At 41.1% G+C, this 24,299-nt stretch overlaps 1 protein-coding gene across 1 annotated transcript; it reads right to left on the reverse strand.

The window, feature by feature from the left end:
• Window positions 1–2,669: 2,669 nt before the first annotated feature.
• On the reverse strand, window positions 2,670–23,571 carry cs (citrate synthase). Its single transcript, XM_054784992.1, has 11 exons — window positions 23,379–23,571; window positions 12,279–12,329; window positions 11,972–12,079; window positions 9,564–9,629; window positions 7,739–7,870; window positions 7,290–7,478; window positions 5,533–5,732; window positions 4,982–5,111; window positions 4,817–4,918; window positions 4,540–4,749; window positions 2,670–2,982 (listed from the first exon to the last, which is right to left on the reverse strand). The coding sequence occupies exons 1-11, from the start codon at window positions 23,427–23,429 to the stop codon at window positions 2,812–2,814; spliced, it is 1,410 nt and encodes a 469-aa protein (XP_054640967.1). The 5' UTR covers window positions 23,430–23,571; the 3' UTR covers window positions 2,670–2,811.
• Between the last annotated feature and the right edge of the window lie 728 nt (window positions 23,572–24,299).

Raw genomic sequence — 24,299 nt, forward strand, 5'->3', positions numbered from 1 at the left:
ATGCACAATAGTAAGTGACACCGTGCATTGTTGGGTGACACTGCACTAGTTAGTGACACTGTGACTGTTAGGTGATACTGCTCACTAGTAAATGACACCGTGCACTGTTGGGTGACACTGCACTAGTTAGTGACACCGTGCACTGTTGGGTGACACTGCACTAGTTAGTGACACCGTGCACTGTTAGGTGACACTGCGCTAGTTAGTGACAGTGTGACTGTTAGGCAACACTGCTCACTAGTAAATGACACCGTGCACTGTTGGGTGACACTACACTAGTTAGTGACACTGTGACTGTTAGGCGACACTGCTCACTAGTAAATGACACCGTGCACTGTTGGGTGACACTACACTAGTTAATGACACCGTGCACTGTTAGGTGACACTGCGCTAGTTAGTGACAGTGTGACTGTTAGGCAACACTGCTCACTAGTAAATGACACCGTGCACTGTTGGGTGACACTACACTAGTAAATGACACCGTACACTGTTGGGTGACACTGCACTAGTTAGTGACACCGTGCACTGTTAAATATCCAAATACCAGTATAAGTAGCACCAACCCAAAGTTTGGAGACACTTTCTCATGCTACTGAATGAAAAGGTGCCTTCTACCGTTAGCATTTTTAATAAAAATACAGCAGGGGTGTCCAAAGCAAGGGCTGCATACAGAAAAAACGAAAGGATGGCGGAGACTGCTTTGGATTTTAGCATTTTCACATTGAAAATGTAGCAACCCAATGTTGGATCAATACATGCTAAGCTAACTGAACAAAACATCTTAGCTGGTGTCAAATCTAACAATGTACCACAGAGAGACCCTGGTGCTAACGTAAATAAAACCCAGACACAAAGTGTTAATAAAAACCTTTATTTTTTTTTGTAGTTAGCTTCTCTCCGTATTTCTCACCTTGTCCGACCCCAGCCCCGCCCCCCTTCCCTTTCACTTATCACCTACGACCTTTATGCCCCTCTACCACGGCACCAATGCGTCTGAGGCGGCGAAACGCCGACAAAGGGAAAATGGAGTGTTGACAAACAAAAGGGGGGCGCTGCTGCTGCCGATCTTGAGAGCGAGCTCAAAAACTAACGTGAAAAAAAAAGTGTATGTACAAATTAGCTGCTAGCTTTTTGTTCGCGGCTGGTGTGAACCCCCCCGTGAGAGGGGAGCGCAACTACGACAAGTTGAGCTTCTACATTCCAGCTATACATATACATCATGTACAGTATATATATAAGCTATGTACACAAAGTATAAATAAAAGCACAACCATGACGCAACATCAACACCGCGCCCGCAACCTGGGGAGGAGGTGGAGTTTGGGGGGGAGGGGCCAATCGAGCAAGTGCTGATTTTGGAGTCGTCCGTGTCGAAAAGAAGCGCTCTCGTGTGGGCGACAAACACTAAAAACAAAAACAAACAAACAAAAAAAAAAAAAAACAAAGACGTTTAGCGTTTGGAGCTCGCTCTCGGGCTCGGCGGCACGCTCGCGTCACGTTTCAGTCAGCAGGACAAAAAGCCAGGTTGTAATGCGACATTTTGATCGGAGAGGGAGGGAGACGACGGCAAAAAAAACAAACAAACAAAAGAGTTGATTTCCAAGGGAGGGTCTCAGACAAGCTTGCCTTTTTTTTTTGTTTTCTTTTTTTTTTTGAACAGTTGTGGTGATTGCGGCGGGAACCATGGAGTGTTCATTCACGGGAGTGAAACCATTGACAGCGTGGGTGGGGGTAGTGGGGGCGTGGCTTAAACAAACAAAGGCAGTGCATTTCATTCACTCCCACAATTCCCTTTGATAGCCTGCCATGCTAGCTACAATAATAATAATAATAATAAGACGAATAATACCGTAAATGCTCCAATTTACCACACGGGTCAAAAAAAAGGAAATACAAGCAGCCGTGGCCGTAGGCAACCTCCTGATGTCGTTTTCTTTGTTTTAAAAATGGACTCCACAAGAAGTATTTGAAGTGGCGCGAGTGGTCAAGCCTCCGGTGGGTTTGTCTAGCTCTGCATGCGCTTTAAAAGGCTGCGATGGATACAGTGGAAACGATAGCGACCGAAGCGGCTACCGCCGTGTATTCGACAGCCTGTGTGGGCACTTTTGGAAGTCGACGAGTGGTTTGACGACATAGCTGTCCAAAATAATATCCATGTATACGCACGTAGCTCTGCATGCGCTTTAAAGGTTTGCGAAGGATACATCGGAAACGGCGCTGGCCTAAGTGGGTTCCGCCGTATATTCTGCAACCTGTGTGGGCCCTTTTGGAAGTCGACAAGTAATAATATGCGCATATATACACGTAGCTCTGCATGCGCTTTAAAAGTTTGCGAAGGATACATCGGAAACGGCACTGGCCTAAGCGGGCTCTGTCGTATATTCTGCAGCGTGTGTGGGCACTTTTGGAAGTCGGAAGTGATAACATCTGTGTATATATACGCAGAGCTGCATGCGCTTCAAAATTGTTACATTTGCTCGCTGCCACTACAACATTGGTTGTGTTGCTGCTGTGTGCACACTTGTTCATAATTGAGCTACATTGTCCTTTCCCGCTTTCTCGTGCATTCCAAATCATTATTAAAGTAAAAAAAAATGAATTTACAAGCGATAATTTGAGCATTTACGGTAATAATCTGTGTGTGTGTGTGTGTGTGTGTGTTTGAGCTCCCAGGTTGTTACACTAAAGCGTTGTGGGAAATAACATTAAAAGCGTACTGTCTTTGAATCCAGCAGTGTTGGTGGGTGGTTGGGATCGGGGTCAACTCCATACTTGCTCCCACCGGGGTGGGGGTGTGGGTGGGCCGACGCTTCAGCCCGACTTTGCGCCCACCAGAGACATGAGTCCATCCGTGCTCATGGACTTGGGGCGCTCCAGCGGGAAGCCCAGAGCTCGACTCCACACCAGCTGGGCCAACACGCCCAGAGCCCGCGACACGCCAAACAGCACCGTGTAGTAGTTCATCTCCGTCATGCCGTAGTACTGCGGAGCACAGACACGTGCGTTCATCATGATATCTGCCCCCCCATCTACCAGCATTCATCATGCATGTCCACGTATGGAGAAAAATAATCTCATTTTTCAACATTTTCCCCTCCTAAAAAGTCACTTTACATGTTTGGACATCAAAACTTATTTGTTTTTTGTATGTTCCCTTTTTGTTTTTTTTAATTCCCAAAAAACGTGTTGTAGGTTTACCAAAATGTCAATTTTTACATGTTTTTTTTTTTAAATAAAACCTCCCTCACTATTTTTTTGTTTTGTAGTTTAAACCACAAATGTTCACATTTCCCACCATCATCCCAAAAGTTCAATTAAATAGTCAAATGTTTCATGATCACAAAACTGGAACTTTCAAATCCCAAGTAATTTGTGTTTTCTAGACGTGATTTTTGATTCACCGTTTCATTCATAAAACATCAGTAATTTGTCTTTTGTAGTTTTTCTAATTTAATTTGCTTTAATCAAAAAGTAGTTTGTGTTTTAGTGATTAAAATAGTAAAATTGTACTCCCCCCTTTTTCAATAAAAAAAAAAACAATTAACATTTTTTTTCAATTAAAAAAGGCTTTAAATTCTGTTTTGTAGTTTAAATAGCAAATTTTCATATTTTATTTTGTTTTTTTTTAACTGAAGTCATTAGTGTTTTGTATAATAAAAGTACAATTGTAACTTTTTTATTATACAAAAAATAAATAAAAATGTGTAATTAAAAATTACTAATTTTCTTTCCTTTTTCAATTAAAAAAAATAGTTAAAACTACAAATTGTCACATTTAATTTCCTTTTTTAACCAATTTAAAAAAACAGCAAATTTTCAATTTATTCACACAACAAAACACACTAGTAATTAAAACTGCTAATTTTCACATTTAATTTCCTTTTTAAACTGAAGTCATTTGTGTTTTGTCCTTTTAAAAGTCAAATGTTACTCCCAACCCTCTTTTACAATTAAACCCCACCCCAGTAATTCTATACTTAAAAATCACAATTTTTCACATTTTATATTCATTTCCACAAAACCCCCAGTCATTTCTGTTTTTGTAATTAACACGGCAAATTCACATTTCAAAAATAAAAAAAGCCCCCGTAATTTCTGTTTTAAAGTTCAAAGGGTAAATTTTCACATTTAATTTCAAGTAATTTGAGTTATTTTGTAGATGAAATGGTCAAATTGGACGTGTTCTCTCCTTTCTTCCAGTTTTAAAATGTCTCTCTCAAACAGTTATTTGTTCCAAAAAGAAAAAAGTTGAAATGGTTTCCTATATGAATAACAAGCATGTAAGACGCCAGTCTGCTATATTTACGTTTCTGTCATTCAGCCAAAGACAACATAAAACAGATTTTCCACCATGCTCATGTCATAAGGAGCCCTGTCTTTATATTCCACATCAAATTCATAGTTTAATGCCGACAGATTTCTTAAAAAAAAAAAAAAAAAAAAGTCGTCAGTTGTGTTGTTGGCATTCGAGAATGACAGTAAAGTTGTTTTGTCCCGCCCCCTAGTGGAGAGAAGATGAACTACGGTGTTGGGGCTCACCTGCAGCAGCACACCGCTGTGGGCATCCACGTTGGGCCAGGGGTTCTTGGCCTTGCCCTGCTCCAGCAGCACGTTGGGCACAATCTTGTAGAGCTGGGCCACCATCTTGAACATGGGATCGTTGGGCAGGTGCTTCAGGGCGAACTCGCGTTGGCAGGTGTAGCGAGGGTCCGTCTTCCTCAGGACGGCGTGGCCGTACCCGGGGACCACCTGACGCCAAGAGAGGGCGACGTTTCATCCAGTATCAAACACCACAATCATGATCGGCGCTATTTACCCTTCCTGACTTGAGCGTGTTCCAGATGTAATCCCTCATGCGCTCGTCCGACACCTCCCCTCCCAGCTCCTTCTGCAGGGCCGTCAGCCACACCAGCACCTCCTGGCAGACGTCAACAGCATCAGTACAAGCAAATGTCAAACGCCGACGGCGTCAGTAACCAACCTGGTTTGCCAGGCCGTGAAGAGGACCGGCCAGGCCGTTCATGGCGGCGCTGAAGGACAAGTAGGGGTCTGACAGGGCGCTGCCCACCAAGTGGCTGGTGTGGGCGCTGACATTGCCTCCTTCGTGGTCGCTGTCACATGACACAAAAAGCATGCGGCGATCAGTCGTGTCATTGTGGCGTGGTGAAGCCACCAGCGTCATTCATTCAGGCTTACGTGAGGCTGATGGAGGATACTGTAGATGCGTTTTCAACTAGAAAATCACATTTTATAGTGACTAATGTGTGAAAGGGGCTAATAAGTCTGCATGGCCTCATCTTGGCAACTTTCTTTACAATTGCTGAACCAGCTGTCTCGAGCTACACCGGCACATAAGCACACGTGTATGAAATGTCAGCAATATTGGTTGAAGAAAACATGGCCGCCATCAAGCAACTAATTGCCCGTAAGTCATTGAGCGTTTGTCTGATGATATCTGTATGACACGTACACTAGCAAGTCCTACAAGGCATTTTCACCACAACACAACAGGGGCGTGTGTGTGTGTGTAACCTGTGGATGGTGAGGTAGAGTCTCATGAGCTCGGTGAACTGGGCGTCGCTGTAGCCCAGCATGTTGGTGAAATTGTGGGACCAGTCCAGGTTGGGGTCGATGGCGCCGATGCTGCTGCCTTCGCGGTACAGGTTGCGGTAGATCTTGGCGGCGATGCAGGGCAGCTTGGCGATCAAGTCCATGGAGTCCTCGTAGACGTACTGAGGAAAGCCGGGGACAAGTCAACGCTTCGTCCCTCGCTACATTGCGGTTTGAACATTGCACCCTCACTCAGTCGGGTTTAAAAAAAAAAAAAAAAAAGATTGTTGTTTCGTGGTTAATTACAGCCTATTATTATTTTAAAAATACGCATATTTGAGCAAATTGTATTTATTCTTGGGCTAAATTAGGCATTTCCACGCATAAAAATGGCTAAATGAATTAAAACACATATTGGTAGAAGATGCATTTTAACTGTAGTATTGTACACTGACCACCAGGTGTCAGAATTGTTCGGTAATTGCAGTGTGTCAATATGATCTCACAACAGGCACAATAATAATAAATCATAATAACAACACAGCCCTGACAAGCTAAAACTCAACTCTGAACCTCCGACATCACTTCCTGTCCTCCACACATTTGTCTGCCCGCCACCAAGGTGCCCTAGGGAACACATTTACTGTGACACACATGAGCAGCAGCTTTATTTACGTTTTTAAGTCTTATGTCCACTATATTGGGTAATAAGGGTGCAAAGCCGCCATTAAAGTACAATAATCCCACGTTTATCAGTGTTAATTGGTTCCAGACCCGAGCTCGGTAAGTGAATTTCCATAAAGTAGGATTCAATATTAATAAACAGTATTTTGACAGTTGGATCATAGAAAACCTGTTTATGACTTTCTAAGTATGAATCTTAACATCATTAGAGCCCTCTAAAGAAGCAATAACACCCCTATCGTTCCCTTTACACTCCTATTACCCAATATAGTAGATATAATCAGAGAAAATAAGCCACTTAGACTTGTGCTTGTATGTGTTTCAATAAATGTCTTCTGGACGTGTGGACAGGAAGTGACGTTGGGGATTTCAGAGCTGGAGTAAGGCCACAACAGTAGCCCGTGTTATGATTATGATGATGACTATTATTATTGTGCCTGTTGTGAGATAATTATAAAAATAATTGTCTGTCTTGAGTGTTACTAGTGACACCTAGTGGCCAATAGGCTACAGTTCAACAACATCTCGTATTGCCTGTATTTGTATTTTACTTAATTGAGAACATTTTCATAGTTGAAAATGCTTCATTTAGGCCAAGAATACATAACATTTGCTTAAATATACATTTTTGGGACTAATAATGGGCCATAGTCAACCATAAAACAGCAATCATTGCTTAATTAATTTTTGAAAACTGTGATAGAGTGAGGGATGACTTTACATTGAGACTACAGCCACCGCAGGAAGTACAGTCAAGTCAAGAAAAAACAAAACAAAGAACTGCTAACATGCATGCATTTATCTCAAATATGTCTTATTATTGCAGATTATATCTACTATATTTGGTAATACAAATGTAAAGGTGACTATAAAGGGTGTTGTTATATGTCTAGAGGGCTCTAATAAAGTTAAAAACCTTATTTAGAAGATCTCAGACAGGTTTTCTATGCCGTAACTATGAAAATACTCATTTATTAATAATGAATTGTACTTTGCGTGTGTGGAACCAATTAGCCTCCATAAACAAGGAGTCTCCTATAGTCACCTACACTCACCTCCCAGTACTTGGACTTGTGCACGCCCTCTGAGTAGGCGCGTGCGAAGCTGCTCTCGCTGTTGAGGGCTGTGATGGCAGCGCTGAACTGGGACATGGGGTGCAGGTTGGTGGGAAAGTTGTCCAGCATGGTGACCACGTGTGACGGCAGCGCTGCTCTCTTGGCCCACTCTTTGGACACCCAGTTCACCTGGCAGACGGGAGCGCCATTAACGTACACACTTTGGACACAGAGGGCGCGTCTGGCTTTTAATAAAACGCTTCGTCACTTAAGGTGAAGGCTTATCAGTCCGGTTCTTCCACACCTTGGGAGATAAAAGCAACATAAACTTTCCCCTTTGAAATAAATCAACTTTACCTAACTATATTGACTCAGCTGACAGACTACTTTCCGCTGGCTCAACTTCAAATAGGACATTTTCATAACATCATCCCCAACCCTCGGCTCACCTGCTCCTCAGTGGGCACCTGTCCTGTGACCAACAACCAGAAGAGGCCCTCAGGTAGTGGCTCGTCACCTCCTTCAGCTTTGGGGAGTAACTTCTGACACTCTGGGATGCTGTAGCCTCGGAAGCGAATGCCCTGCGAGGGAACACGAGGGGAGAGAGTTGTTTATCTGCTGCTGTGTCAAAATTCCGGCGTATAAGTCGCACTTCTCATAGTTTGGATGGTCCTGTGACTTATATATGAAAATATATCCTGTCTATAATTTAACATGTAGCACCTTTAAGTTAAAGTGGGGTGGTGGGTATTTTTTGGCGACACCTAGTAGCTGTAATATTAACAAATGTTGTTGTCTGCATGCAAAAATATAAAAGCGTGTTTTGTGTTCATGTTTATGGCATTCTGGAACAGATTAATGGGATTTACATGATTTCTTAAGGGACAATTAGACTCGGTTAACGTATCTGGTTAGAGTAGGACATTCTTGAAGAAGTGAATGATGCTAAGCAAGGTTCCCTGTACTCCTGAGCGACCTATAGTCTGGAAAATATGGTAGACATCCAGAATGATACAGGAGAAGCTGATTATTGTTTTGCACGTTGTCACTGTCTGATGGAAAACTGGCATGGTCATTTTATGACTTTTTTTTAAATTTATTTTTTAAACGAGTCTATCTTTTTTGGAGGTGCGCTTCATGCAACCCAAGTGGGTTTGCAGGGGCAGGAGTGAGCCGGTGTAGCAACAGCTGGTGCCTCGACACAGGGGCAAAAGTAAAGGTTATAGAGACAGAACTCCAAAGTGAAACCAGAGAAATGCAGGTTTTCATGGTAAAAAAAAAAAAAAAAAAAAAATATATATATATATATATATATAAAAAATAATAATTCATGACCCCCCCCCCCCCCCGGATGTTATGGTTTTGAGCGATTTTAGGCCCAATGTGTCAATACACTTCAGTAATCCCTCGTTTGTGGCGGTTAATAGGTTCTAGTTCCAGATTAGTGAAGTTCCAAATTTATAAATTGAATACTTTCGTAGTTATGACATAGAAAACCCTGTTTACAATCTTTTAAATATGGTTTTTAACATTATTAGAGCCCTCTAGAAATGAAATAACAACCCTATAGTCATCTTTACATTCATATTACCCAATATAGTAGATACAATCAGAGAAAATAAGCCATAATAAGACATAAATAGAACTTGTGCTTGTGTGTGTCACAGTAAATGTGTTCCGGTGCAGAAAGGGTCGAGGACATGAAGTCACGTCTGAGTTGAGTTTTAGATTGCTGAGGATTACGGCCGCAACAGTAGCCCGTGTTATTATGATGATTATTACTATGATGTTATTATTATTCTGCCTGTTGTGAGATAATTTAAACCCGTAATAAAAGCCTGTTGTCAAGTCTGGTGCTTGTCTCACCAGACTCAACAATGACTGACACCTAGTGACCAATGCAGAATACTACATTCACAATTTGAATGGTCTTCTTAAAGGCTTATTTGTATTTTTGTTCATTTTTATGCTTGAAAATGCTTAATATAGGCAAACAATACATACAATTTGACTAATAGGCCGTATTCAACTACCAAACAGCATGATATATTGATTAATGTATGTTTGAAAACCCATGATAGAGTGAGATTCACTTTGCTTGGTTGTATAAATTTTAGAACTATTGTCTTGTGTTTTTATAATTTGATATTTTTATGTGTCTATATTTCATTTTTCTGATGCGCACAACCGTGGTTGTTGCTAAAGTGCCTTACAAAGTGTGCATGACATGGTAAGCAAATAAAGTGTGGTAAAACCGTAGCATTCGACACCGACCTCGTCAGGATCCAGCACGGAGGTCTCGTAAACCAGACCCTTCATCCCCCTCATACCTCCGTACACCTGTGCAAAACAACAAAAGGCATACATTAAATGAAAATACACAGATGTTCCACATTTATACTGCACCCCCAAAGACAGCAGTGTGAAAAATGAGGACATTCATGGCGTTCTACATTTTTCACGACTATAAATGATATTTGACATGTTTTGCTTGATGGAGGCCATGTTTTCCAACCAATCTTGCTCAAATTTTACATCCGTGTGTTTCAGTCCCCCCCAGCTTTTGGGTTTAATAACAGTGTATTTGCCTATAGAATATTAATACGGGCAGCACAATAGTGTTTTCACACATTTTCACCCTTTCGTGTGCAGCGCTTCATGATTAGAAGAGTTACGCCATGGGGTGGCCTCATTTGTTCACATGAAAGTTGAAATAGTTGGGATTTTTTTTTTTTTAAACCGCTGAAATTGGGGGAAAAAAAAAACAGCTGTAATTTTGAGAATAAAGCCAAAATATTAAGAAAAAAAGTTGTATAACTTGCAATTTTACGAGAATTACCTTTTAATATGAGGAAAAATAGACATTTTAGTAGCATAGAGTTTAAAGATTATAGGAAAAATACCTTATTTTTAATAAAAGTCTTAATATTATAAGACACAAGACCAAATAAAGTTGCAATATTTAAAAAAAAAAAAAAGGGTTGGTAATAACATGGTAATAGTCAAAATATTATGGAAATAAATTCATAACAATTTTAGAAATACAAAATTTACGACGATCATTTAAGAAGAAAGTTGAAATATTTGGAAAATTAAGAAGTTCATACTAGAAAAGCAAATCTACAAAATATCCACGTGGCAAAGTTACATCCTTTCATTTTTCACTATATGGATCTCGCTGGAAAAAGTTTGGACACTCCCGTTTTAGAGTAACAACTTCTGAAAGAAGTGCATTTCGTCAAGCATCAACACAACATTAGTACACAAAATAGCCTAAAAGAAAATTGTTGCTCTTGACAAGCCCGGCCTGTAACATGTTACGACAGAGGTTTGTTTCTTGCCAGCGCCTGAGTGACGCATCGTGGCGTTTGGCAAGTACTTTTACAGCGTTTACTTATCGCAGGGTCAATTGCTGTCACACCCCCGCTTCCGTGTGTTCCAGCAGTGAAAGCTGCGTCAGTGCGGTTCACTTCATGTGTGACCTCTGCCAGATGACCTGACTGATACCTGACACGGTAAATAAGGCCAGCCCAGACAGATTAAGTAGGTTAACGTGTCACGACTAATCTGATGGTTTACCTGGTGCTGCTAAAATTAACACAGCATGTTACAAGTGAGATTTTCTAAGATGAATAGTAAAAAAAATGTTTTTTAAAGTTTAATGCAGATTGAATAAAGCCCAGAGGACACACTTTGGTTGTTTCCGGTTTAAAGTCATCAGCAAATATTGGTGTAATGCTTATGCTGTCAAGCGTCTTAATTGTCTGACTGTATGACTAAAGTGTTGCTGCATGAAAGTTGTGGCAGTATTGCATATAAATACTGTATGTATTGCAACAGTGCCCTGCCAAGTCTGCCTGGCAACAACCACCTGGTGAGCCAAGCCAAAATCATTTCAACTTCTGTTTACTAATGAATCACACTACTCTGCAAGGTTTAGCGCACTGCTAAAGCACGTGAAATGTATACAAGAAGCACATCAGACAGGACTGTCATTTTTCCTGATATTTAGCCTAGCTAAGGTTGGTGCACCAAACTGTTATGTCCCCTAGTATGCAAAAGTGACTTTTTAACAGATGTTCTGACAGTAATGTGTGTTCCTAGAGCCTGCTGTAGAGCACCAAACGTGATAAAAATCTATCATATCACCCCCCTCGCTTGTTGGCTCCACTTTTGAAGTGGAGCAAACAAGCCCACCACGGGAGAACAGCTCTGTAAGTTAAAAACAATAAAATAAAAATCAGGCTTCGCTACACATCTTAACAAAAACTTTTAAGAAACTTGGCCAGGATTATTTTTATTTTATTTTTTAATGCAATGAGTCCTTCCACTGCAGGGGTTTCCATACTTTTTCCACCGAGGGCCACATACGGGAAAATCAAGAGATGCGATTGCCATTTTTACATTTTTTTTTTTAAACCCAACCTATGTAGATATGCAAAGATGCTTTTTTTATATTTAAATTTAAAAAAACAACAACAGCCTGCATCTCAACTTTGTGCTATCATTGACAAACCGTATTAGTATGCATTTTTTCCTCTTCTTCCATTACATTTGTTTTAACAAATATTTCAACTTTCTTTCTTGTCCATTTTTTCCTCACAATATTAAGAATTTATTCTCATAATATTTTTACTTTATTATCCTAATTGGGGGTCTAGTTGGGTTGGGGGTCTACTCACCATGTCCACAGTAACCTGCCCGATGTTGGTTTTGCCATATTGCTGTTTGAAGTTCTTGATCCTGCTCTGTTCTTTAGGGATGAGGTCGGACAGAACATCCTTCAGACTCTGTGCATAAAATTTAAATAAATAAGTAAATAAATAAATATGAGCCACTATTCAACCCCAAAAATAGACCACTGCTTCAATATGACCAGAGGTTCATCAAACAAACGTTAAGTACACACTGAACTCGAGTATTGATCGGTTAGTCCACATTAAGGTCAGCACGTTCGGTGCGGCAGTTGTTTTTTTGCTGACAACTTACCGTTGTAGAGGCGCTGGCATTCCTTGCAGCCGTAATGAAGTAGGTTGCGTTCTGTGGCACAGACAGAAAACAAAGAATGCATGTTAAATGTGGTGCAAACAGCCACAGAGACTCACTCAATTTTTGGATAGGAACATTTTCTTCCCACTTCCTTCGCAGCCAAGCTCCCATCAGTTTACGATGGCCGACCACGCCAACTGCACTGCACGTCAATAAAACAATCAATAACGCATGTGAATTAATAACCACTCAGTTTACATCCATGGGCACGCAACGCTCGTTAAAATACAGTACCATCTTTATTACAGTGAGAGAGACACTAAGTGTTCCCTTGGGAGGCTGGCCTTGTTTCAATTGTGAGCTGTTCGTCGTTCGTAAAAATTCTATTTTTAAATTTTTTTTTTATTATTAGTACTTCTTTCCACTTTAAATGACTTAAAAATACTGTACTACCACCTGACATGTGCATAACATTAACCTTAACTATAGTTTGAGGTTTTAAACACTTTAAAAAGCAGTAATGTCTCTGTAATGCCCATATACATTTTTGCCAGTTCTTTAAAAACAAAAAACACAAACACTATATATATATATATATATATATATCTCTCTCGCTATCTATCTCTCTCTCTCTCTCTCTCTCTCTCTCTCTCTTCCCCCCTGCCCCCCAACTAGCTAGTTAGCATGCTAGCTATGGGTGTGTTTCTTTTGGCTTCCAAAAGTCGTCCTCCTAAGTCTGAGAGGCCGATCCCGGTGTCGTACCGAATGGGGGATACAGGCGGTGCCGAGTATAAACAACCAGCAATTAGAACGGCACTTCCCATACGAGCTTCCCGCACCATGAGAGAGCAGTCTGGGAACAGTGAAGGGGAACTACCGCTGTTGCTACGAAGCTGAGCATTCAACTGCCAATGTGAAATTAACAGCGACTGAGAGGAATGTCCAACATGAAACCAACTTGACCACAGTGCAACTAATTTCACCTTCTTGTCATCAAGTACGTTCGGTACAGAGAGATAGGAAAACAAAAATGCGCACACGCAATTTATCAAGGCCGCAAAAATAGTGAGACACACAATCTAAGAGTACACACTATGACTCATATTTCTCTTTAGAATGACTTTGAATTAAATAAAACAAACAACAAAGAAAAACAATCCCGAGGCCTCCGCCCTTCAAGTATTTCACTCCAGACATGTCAATATTAAATCAAGTCAAAGTAATTGCTCAGTAATCAAGCTTGGGGGGCAATAAAGCTGCCAGGTTTGTGTCTACACTGCAAGCCTGTGTATGTGCTATTTGAACGCATGAAAGTCGCTGCATGTCTCCCTGAAAGACGACTCAACTAGGGGTTGGTGTGGGTGGTGGGACAGTTGGCTCTGGCCGCTGGTATGACTCGTAGCAGCAAACTGGTTGAAGGGGGGAGGGGGGCGCAAACAAAAGGCAGATCTTATGTTAGCCCACACGGCGGAGGGCTGATTACATAAGTAAAAATGCAGAGTTGTTGTTTCAACTCGGGCTCTTGTGGGAGGATCACTTCAAGCAAGTTGAGTTTAAACATGTTCCCACGTTGATATTTCCTTATACAGAGGACGCGGACATACAGCATAGCGAGTACCAGATGTCTATTAGGGGTAAAACATTTACTAGGGGAGATCTTTAAAAGTAACATTATATAGTTTTTCACTAATAATCACTAGATGAATTACATTTGATAGCACCGGCATTTGCTGCCTTGTTAGCACTGAGTGGCGGCGGTATGGCCCCGCTGCTGTCGGCGGACATATTTCTCACGTTGAGAGTCACCAAATGTGGAGATGTGATTGAGAACGAGACAGGAGTGGAGGATAAGTGGTATAAAGCGTTCACTCTCCACTGACAACCACTTGGCACAGTCTCAGTTGCTAACAATCACATGATCCAGAAATGGACGTTTGTGGAAAAGTGTGACCTGCACGTTCATCACTATGCAATAACATAACAAGTTTTTTTCCGTTATCATTTTTGCTGTGACTTTCTTCAACCACTTGATTGCATTTATTTGCATTTTGTTTTGTTGTTTTAACTACAAAATATGTATAGTGCTGTAACTTGAGTTGCAGCATTAGCCACAGTAGACAGCATCCTTTTTTTATGTACAAAGAATTCCGTTATTTTTTGTTATTTATTAGACATACATATGTTCCAATTTCATGGTGCTATATTATATGATTACAAATGACTGTTTTGGCTTGAATTCTTTTCCTCTTTTCAAAAAAGACATTTCAAAATGACACATTCTAGAGCTGGAATTACAATACCGTGAAACTGTGATATTTTTGCCTGTTATACCGTCAGAATCTCATACCGGCCCATGCCCAGTAGACAATATGAGAAAATAAGCCATTTAAGACATTTTAAAAAATCCCTAAAAAGCCAGTTCGCTCCTCTCCTGCTAGGTGGAGGTTGACCTCTCTCTGAATTTGTGGGGTCACAAATGCTGAATGGCAAATATACTACTACTTCGTCCAGCTCCTCCCGGCGGATCCCGGGGCATTACCAGGCCAGGTGAGAGACATAGTCTCTGTAATGCATCTTGGGTCTTCCCCCGGGGCCTCCTACCGGTCGGACGTGCCCTGAACACCTCCACAGGGAGGCGTCCGGGGATGGCTCGTCTCAATGTGGAGGAGCAGCGGTTTCACCCGGATGATAGACAGTCGCTCTCAGGTCACATTTTTCCAGCACTCCTCCGCGTAAAACCGCACCATAAGCGTGTGAACAATCAGGTGTTCAGTCACATTTCAGACTTCATGATCGTGGGAGAGTGGGGTTGCGGTGGTTGCGTAAGAACAATAAAAGAGTTAACCGCGGCAAAGACTGAACCCAAGATGAGTTTGAAAAAAATACATGAGCGAGAGAGAGGTTATCTGCACATTTCTCCTTTTTTTATAGAAGCTGATCACCACTGCAGTTTGTACACGGTTGTAAATAAAGATTCCCCAGTGGGCCCCTAACGACAGAGCTGGGCCCTTACTAATAAAGCTTGCATATGCACAAAATGGGGCTGAAAAGTTGCGTAGGCCGTTTTCCACACAAAGTATGGTACCTATAAAAACAACTTGATGTGAGAATGTGCGCGGTACGCCACCTTTGCAGTTGGAGTACGCACCTTTTGGAGACATGGCAAAAAGGCAACGCATATTTTAAAGTGGTGAAGTGAAATCGTGTTAGAAAACATGCAATGGAAGCCAATAAAGACTTATCAATCATTGCATAAAAACATGATTGCCTTGAAACATTTGTGGAGTGTTATTTGACATGACACTGATGGATAAACACCATTACGCACAAGCAGTTAGTATCCGGACTAAAAGATACATGAAAAACACAACGCAGCGCTTAAATACTTCATTTTATTTTATAATCATGACAATATTAGGTTTTTGTTACATATGTCAAGTATGTCATCAGTAGCAACATTTATATACCAAGGCCGTTGTGTGGACAGTGTCAGGGCCGTGTTCCTCTTTCGTTTTCCACAAATGATGGGGGTTTCTTTTGTTGCGCTTTAAAATAACATACATTCATTCCTCATAAAATAATTAGACTATACGTAGTATTTTGATGGTGTTAATGTCATCAAGTTAAATATTTTCAAACTATCAGTCTGGAATTACTGCAATTAATTTTCGCCATAACTCCATCCCTGTTTTGAGTCATTGCGTCCACCATTAAATTAAACAGATTTTGCTAAGCTTATGTTCATCTAAAATGTGGTGTCAATCAGGAAAAATGTACTCACAAAGTCCTCCAAATATTATGTTTTTACTGGCCTGCAGCTCTCCAACTAAGATTTCCACTTCAGTTTCGGTGAAGTTCTTCCGTCTTCGGCTTCTCAGCAGCCATGATGAAGAACAACCGACCGAAATGCAATCAAGGGTCATTAGATGTGGACGCCACATTCATGAGCCACTTTGCATTGACCATTTATGGTGAATTGAAGGCGTGGAGAGGTCGTGACGTGGAGTTGCGAATGCACAGTTGGACAGCAGGTCAATGGTCTTTCACTTGTACAGCGCTTTTCCAACTCCAAGGCGCTTGAAGCACTTTGACAATGTTAGCACACATTTACAGAGTATTGCCCAAGGATACTTCGACATGATCACGGGAGGACGGAGGATCGAACCCGCAACCTTCAGGTTGGGAGACGGCGAGGAGCCGTGCTGCCCCAGGTGAAGCACAAATTGCATGAATGTGTCCATGCGCACATTTTGGGTTTCTGGCGTGCGCAGAGTTTTTGTGAGATTTCCACACAGTTTTATAAGGAGGGGAAGGTCCAAAGGCAACAGCGCTCAGCACACAAAATGAATATTGACTCATTACTACAGTAATTGATGCGTCGAGTTTGTTTATTCAAGATGATATCGGCATGGTTGGATGCACATGTGTGACAAACACGACGTGCTTTTACATCTGATTGATATTTTCCAAATATTTAAACTTTCTTCTCAAATAATCTTTCAAAGTTATCACGGTTATCAAAGTTTGTTTGTACAGCACCTTACAACATCCCAATGGTGCTTCACAAGAATAAAAACTTACAACAAATAAGAGGAGGCAAACAAACAATGGCAACACAATTGAACACAAAAGGCAGTTTTTAATTTTATTTTTTATTAAGTGAGAAAAAACCTACATGGCCCTGTGTGGAAAAGTGCCCCCTAAACCTACCAACTGGTTGGGCCACCCTTAGCAGCAACAATGAGTCTCTTACAGCGCTGTGGAGGAATTTTGGCCCGCTCATCTTTGCAGAATTGTTGTCATTCAGCCACATTGGAGGGTTTTCCAGCATGAAGCGCCTTTTTAAAGTCATGCCACAGCATCTCAATAGGATTCAGGTCAGGACTTTGACTAGGCCACTCCAAAGTCTTCATTTTGTTTTTCTTCAGCCATTCAGGGGCAGATTTGCTGGTGTTGTTTTGGACCACTGTCCTGCTGCAGGACCCAAGTTCGCTTCAGCTTGAGGTCACCAACAGATGGCTGGATATTCTCTTTCAGGGTTTTTTGGTAGACAGCAGAATTCATGGTTCCATTTATCACAGCAAGTCTTTCTGGTCCTGAAGCAGCAAAACAGCCCCAGTCCATCACACTACCACCACCATATTTTACGGTTGGTGGGATGTTCTTTTTCTGAAATGCGCCTTTACTTTTATGCCAGATGTAATGGGACACACACCTTCCAAAAAGTTCAACTTTTGTCTTGTCAAACCACAGAGTATTTTCCCAAAGGTCTTGGGGGTCATGAAGATGTTTTCTGTTACTGCGCTCTTGGGGTCATTTTGGTTGGCCGGCCACTCCTGGGAAATTTCACCACTGTTCCATGTTTTCACCATTTCTGGGCCATGAAGGTTTGGATTTTTTCCTCCCTTAATAATAAAGTTTCATTTAAAAACTACATTTTGTGTTCATTTGTGTTGTCATTGACTAATATTTAAATGTGTTCGATGATCTCAAATATTTACTCTAAGTGTGACAAACATGCAAAAAAAGAAAATCGGGACGGGGCAAACAATTTTTCACACCACTGTACATGTACAGCAGGGGTGTCAAACTCGTGCCATGGAGGCCGAGACACTGCAGGTTTTCTTTCCAGTCGGTCCCTAAAGCAGGTGACTTTAATGATCAACACCTTCAGTTTGAGGGAAGGAGCTCATCAATTAAATCACCTGCTGAAGAAACTGGTTGGAGAGAAAACCTGCAGCGTCTCGGCCCTCCAGGGCACGAGTTTGACACATGTGATGTACAGTAAAACATCGAAAAAACCTATACTCATCATGTGTCCAATGCAGTCTGAATAACTGCATTTTTTAATGAGATTTAAAATAGGAGGTCCATGATAGACGGTAGCGCAGGTGGAAGGGAGTTCCAAAGCTTGGGGGCAAAGGCAGCAAAACAGCAATCCCCCCATTTTTTGTATCTCGTCCTCGGGACTTCCAATGTTGTGTTCTTAGAAGAGGGCAGGGCCCTAGACTGGTGATAAAGTTTGGCCAAGTATGCTGGAGCAAGACCATTAATTGCTTTGAAAACAAACAGGAGGACTTTAAAATGGTCCGCACTTTTTCCCCCCAAACTAATTTTCCAAAAATCTCAACTTTGTTTCTTATATTATGACTTAATGTATTTTTCTTTAATATTTAAAAACTCCACTAAAATTACATTATTTTTCCTTCATAATATTAAAAGTTTATTCTTGTAAAATTGTGACTTTTTGCTGGGGGGGGGGGGGGGGGGGGGGGGGGGGGGGGTTTGCATATATTTTTGAACTATTTCAACTTTCTTCTTGTAAATTTTCTTCTTGTAATTATGCCGTCATTCCCATATTTTGACTTTATTCTCATAACACGTAAAAAATGACAACTTTTTGTTTTGTTTTTAATATTAATTAATATTTATTAAATAATATTAAGCTACTAAAATGGTGCTAGGTTTCCGTAATATTACGGTATTCTTGTCAAATTAAGACCTTTTCTCATTAGATTAAAACTTGTGGCTTATTTTGCAGCCGTGATCAAAAGAAAAGCAGAGATTTGTGGCGGGACCGTGTTAGTTAGAAAAGACCTGCAGCGTCGACCACAGGAGCTGACTGCCGGGTCCTGTTTCGCCAAGCACATTTTGGGATAAAAATACATTAAGAACACAGATGGACTAACGCAGTATATTAATAACATGACACTATACACAAACTGGAAAATGCACGCAAACCAAGGCAAACACTTAATCGAGGTTCCACTGTAATGATATAGATGTTCCAGATCCGACCGTGACAAGTGAATTTCTTATTTAGAAATGGAATATTTTCATAGTTAAGAGCATAGAAAACCTGTTTATTTTCTAAATACGGCTTTTAACATTATTAGAGCACTCCAAACATGAAATAACACCCCTATAGTCACCTTTACACTCATAACCAATATAGTAACAAAGTAAGTGTAAACAAGCCATTTTATACATAAATAAGACTCGCACTCATGCATGGTAGTATGGGGACCTGAAAAAGAGGCGGGCAGGAAGTGACGTCTTGGGTTCAGAGGTATTTTTATCAGAGATTATTGTGGCTGTTGTGAGATGATTCAAACCTGCAATAAAAGCCTGTTGTTCCAGCGATCAAGTCTGGTGCTTGTGTGCGTCACCCAGCATTACAGTAACATTACTGACACCTAGTGACCAGTGGAGAATACTACATTTCATCATCTTTGAATGCGTCTTTTGAATGCCCGAAGTCAGCTGGGGTAGGCTCCAGCATAGTCCATCAGTCAGCTGACATTAAGTCCCCTCCTGATTCTGTGAATGTGAAATGCTAATCACCCGTCTGCTGACTTTATTGCTGACAGTAAATTTTAATATTTTTTTTAAATTCCTGCCACAGCAACACAGCAGCGGCACAAAACAGTGCCGGCAGTTCGCCTCCCATGCAGCCCACCACCACAGCTTAAAAAAAAAAACCTAGGGGAAAAGCCTGGGTTACTGTACAATGATGTGCACATTAAGGTTAAAACAGCGCACACAGCCCAGGAAGCATCGTCAATGTTTTTTTTTATTAGCATGTTAAAACATTTGTCGACCGCTGCATGAAATTAGACCGACACCTGTGGCCAATAAGTTCCCGTTCAGTTGTTAAATATGGTTGGAAAACATGAAATGTTGCACATTTCTTATGACACAAACCAAAAAAGCTCAGTTTTACCCATCCACACACAAACACCGAGCTGGAATTTTCACATCATTGACGTACGTATTCTTCCGCCGCGAGCACATAACTCGTTCTTATTTGCAAACTAAACCACATAAGCCAAAAACATGTTTTTAATTAAATTACAAGGGTGTGTCCTCTCGAGAACCGAGGACGGCCTGTGTTTGTTTACCCAGTATACACGTGTGTGTGGCTGATACACCTGTCAATCACTCAATGTCTTCCGTAACGAAAAATAGGCCTACGAATTAGTGTTGTGAACAATAACCCAATGCGAGCGGTATCTGGTTTGACGAGCGAGAGATGTAGCTGCATCAATAGCAGCCTCCTGGATCGGTAGGAATCAGCCATAAATCCTTAGATTAATGGATTGTAGAGACATACACCGGGTATAGCAAGACTAGCAACCAGTTGACAGTCCGTCTCTTAAAGCGAGAGCCTGGGCTGCCGGTGAAACGACTGTCGCTCAGGTGCTGTAGCTTAGCATGACTGTAGACGAGAATGGCTCAAAATAGCATTTGGAGCACGCTAGCTAGTCACCGGGAAAGATTTTCAACACATCAGCAAAACAGACGTACATTATAGTGATCAACTTATTATGTATTGTGTAAAACGATGACAGGAAAAATACAGTATAGTAGTCTATATCTGTGCAGCGTGGGAGAATGTTAGATGGTGTGTTCAATGGTCGTCGAACAAAGTGGGACAGGTCGCCGCTCGCAACAAACAAATGCAAAAACTGTGGGATTTCTAACTGTGGATTATTTTTGGAATAAAATAACGCCCCATATTTCCAAAATTGATATCCAGTTACATAAAATTGTATGTGTTTTTTTTCCCCCATTGCGCCTGAATGTTACCCGTGGCCCCGTGATTGGAAACCTCTGCTTTGCAGCATGCTCGGGGATACTCATGTGCCACTTTTATACAATCGGCTTCTTTATCACCTGCACCAAGCGCAGTGCAAAGCACAAGCGCAGCGAGGAGGTTATGTTTTTGCCTGTGTTTATCTGTTCATTTGTTTGTGTTCAAAATAACTTCAAAAGTTCTCAAAGGATTTGGATAAAAATTTTCAGGAATTGTCGGAAATGGGACATGGAAGAACTGATTACATTTTGGTGGTGATCCGGATCACTGTCTGGATCCAGGGATTTTTTTTTAAAGGATTCTTTCATATTTCGAGATGGGACCATTTTTAGCATTTGTGGATATAACTCCACAAACAATGGTCAGAGCACTTGGGGGGAAAAAATACAGGACAAGTTTCCAAAGGTTCTACAAAATATCCAATACTGATCCAAAATATGTAGGATTATAATGTAGGATAATAATAATAATTATGTAGGATTATTATTATTATTATTATTATTATAAATCACAATATGGGATTGGGGGGGGGAGACTATGGCGCTTGGAGGAGGTCTGCGCTCTCTGAGGGCTTCTCTAGTTTTATAATGTAAGATTCATGTCTACATCAACAAATGTAACTGTTGACTAATCGAATCGCATTGTTTGTACACCGTATCAAATTGTTCTGTTTTTAAAATATATAGTTTTGGAATTGTATCGTAACTAGGGACTTTGTGATAGACGATTTGATTTGACTCTACATACACAGGCTAGGATGCGATTCAAAACAATATATTTTAAAGACAGAACGATTTGATACAATGTGCCAACGATACGATTCTACGGTTACATTTGTTGACGTAGACATGAATCTTACATTACAAAAGAAAGAAGGCAATTCTATAAAGGTAGGCAATCTTGCAATATTTTCAAATGTGTAAAAGAGCACTGGAAAAAAATACACTTACATCAAAATTGATTTAAATTAATATCAATTTGGGAAATATGAGCCATTAGAAATCCCCCAGTTTTGCATATGATTTTTGTCCCACTTTGTTTGACGGTCCTTGAACGGATCAGCTAACATTCTCCCATGCTGCACAGATAGACGACTATACTGTATTTTTACCCTTTCACCTCATATTTGCTCCCAAATGCTGATACTACGTGGGAAAGCATAAAGGTAAGACTAGATTGCCTTATTGAGTGCTAATGTGCATATTTGTTGGATTTCTGCACAACCTCAAGTTAACTGATGCTAGTAAACAGCCACATATAATCTTCTCTCTGCAAAACAAACACCAGACTCGTACTGGTGGACGGTGGCTCTGTATTCACTGACTGCTTTTAATATGATATTGTTCCCGTCATACATTACACAACACATAAATTATGTTGAATTAAATCGCTAGAATGTACGCATTGCTACTATTTACATCCATTCTCGTCTGCAGTCACGGTAAGCTCCGGTGAATGTGCGCCAATCCTTTCGTTTAAGAATGGACTGTCAACCGGTTGCTCGCCTTACGATACCCGGTGCATGTCTGTACAAATCCATGGATCTCAGGATTTATGACTGATTCTTATCGATCCAGGAGGCTTCTACCGATGGAGCCGTATCTCTCGCTTGTCAACCTGGATACCCGGTCGCATCGGTTTATCGTTCACAACCCTAATCGTAACCCCTGTATCTAAATGCGCATGGTATCATACAAACACGTGTACGGTTACACCCCTTGCATCACTTTGCTGGTTTTCCGAGAAGAGTCGTCGTTCCTGTGTGGACAAGGCCTAAGTTGAGAGGTCAGTAAGACAGTAGGTTAAAGGTCGTATGAAGGTTCCCGTCGTTGCAGAGACACAAGGTTTGATAAGTGAAGTGCAAAGGGTGTGTCTTGGAAAACATTACCACTCACAACTAATGGTATCAAATGAAGTCAAAAAATATAAATCCTCCACAGTGGGAATGCTCACTATAACAACATTTTAATATGCGCATTGTATCAGTTAAAGAGACACTTTGAGTTTTAAAAAGCATATTATAGCAATTAAAGAAACACTTTGGGAGGATCTTATCTCAAGATCTAAGGTTAAGTAATAGGACGTTTTAATAGTGAAGGTCAACAGGGCGGTGGGGGCTTTTTTTTTCTTCTTTAAAGGAGTTAAAGCACCGCGTGTGTCTAAAATGTCACCATTAGTTTAGTGTGAGGGTATCAGTTATTAAAAAGTAGGGAAGTCGTTACATAGCTTAACTTGGACAAACTACGGTTCCAAAAGCGAGCAGCGATTATTAGCCCCACTGTGAGGAAGAAAAGCTGAACGTACGAAAACGGGAGATAAATTAACCAAATTCATGATAATAAGAGACTTTATTTTTTTACAGCGACTGGCCAGCCTTGTCTCACAGTGTGCTCGCTAATGTCAGCTAGCTCGTCGTTAGCCGGCTAGCTTTCGGCTTCGCGGCTTAAAAGGCTGAGATGATAAAAACTTAACATGGCGGCCGCCCGGCCCGTCCGTCTTCTTACCTTTGAGTTGAGAAGTTTAGGCGCTAGCCTGCTGACAGACAGGAACGACATCGCTGCGTGTGTTTAAAGTGTTTCTTCTGGCGTCTTCTCTGTAAATCAGGAAGCCGCTGCCAGTGCACTGCGGAGCCGCTTGAAGGTGCCCCTCCGAAGAACAGAAGGTTGAAGAGGGATTCGGGCCCGCAAGTAGTATCGATGATGATTGGACAATGAGTCGGAAGCGTGTGGTGATGCACAGCCGTGTGATTGGTCCTCACGTCGCTGCGCCCACGCTCATTGGACGACGTCTCTAACAATGAGCGAGCCATCAATGTGCGTTCAAGAGCTCGCTGTAAAAAGTTGTTCAGCTATAACTAACAGTTCACTTATCTTTAGACATCATTTCCGATTTTACAACGAGCGCCCCTTGTTCCTGCCTTATTTGATTTAATGTAGAGATACAAGCGTCTGTACATGTTAAATGGGCAGTTATTTTTTTGTACTTTCTACTTTTCATTTCATATTCGTTCTTGTGTTTCCTGTACAGTTTGTCCTCATTAGGGTCACGGGTAAACTGGAGCCTATCCCAGCTGACTTTCTGGTTGGGAGGCGGGGTACAACCTGCAGTGGTCACTTGGCAATCATAGGACACACATACACAAACAACAACTCACTCCCGGTCACATGTATGGACAATTTAGAGCAGTGCGACCCAATAAAAAACAACCTGCGGACAGAAAATGGTCCCCAGGCTGCACTTTGGACACCCCTGACATAGATGACATTAAAATCATATATTTTTGTGAAAAAAGTAGTATTTTTGGAGAAAAAAGTCACAACATTATGACATGAAAGTAGTATATAAAATACCTGTATGTCTAGGGCCAATAAACAAGCAGATACGTGCAGGATATCAGTCCTGGCATGAAGTTGTATGTTGTTTTT

The sequence above is a fragment of the Dunckerocampus dactyliophorus genome, chromosome 1 (genome assembly GCF_027744805.1).
Source record: "Dunckerocampus dactyliophorus isolate RoL2022-P2 chromosome 1, RoL_Ddac_1.1, whole genome shotgun sequence".
NCBI classification, from domain to species: domain Eukaryota; kingdom Metazoa; phylum Chordata; class Actinopteri; order Syngnathiformes; family Syngnathidae; genus Dunckerocampus; species Dunckerocampus dactyliophorus.

What these genes read in the sequence shown, in the direction of transcription:
- cs (XM_054784992.1), bottom strand. Translation starts at nt 23,429, where the DNA reads ATGTCGTTCCTGTCTGTCAGCAGGCTAGCGCCTAAACTTCTCAACTCA. An exon ending in GGCAGGTTACTGTGGACATG is followed by an intron (nt 9,630 to 11,971) that starts GTGAGTAGACCC and finishes TGTTTTGCACAG; the next exon opens with GTGTACGGAGGTATGAGGGG. An exon ending in AGGTGCCCACTGAGGAGCAG is followed by an intron (nt 7,479 to 7,738) that starts GTGAGCCGAGGG and finishes CCCGTCTGCCAG; the next exon opens with GTGAACTGGGTGTCCAAAGA.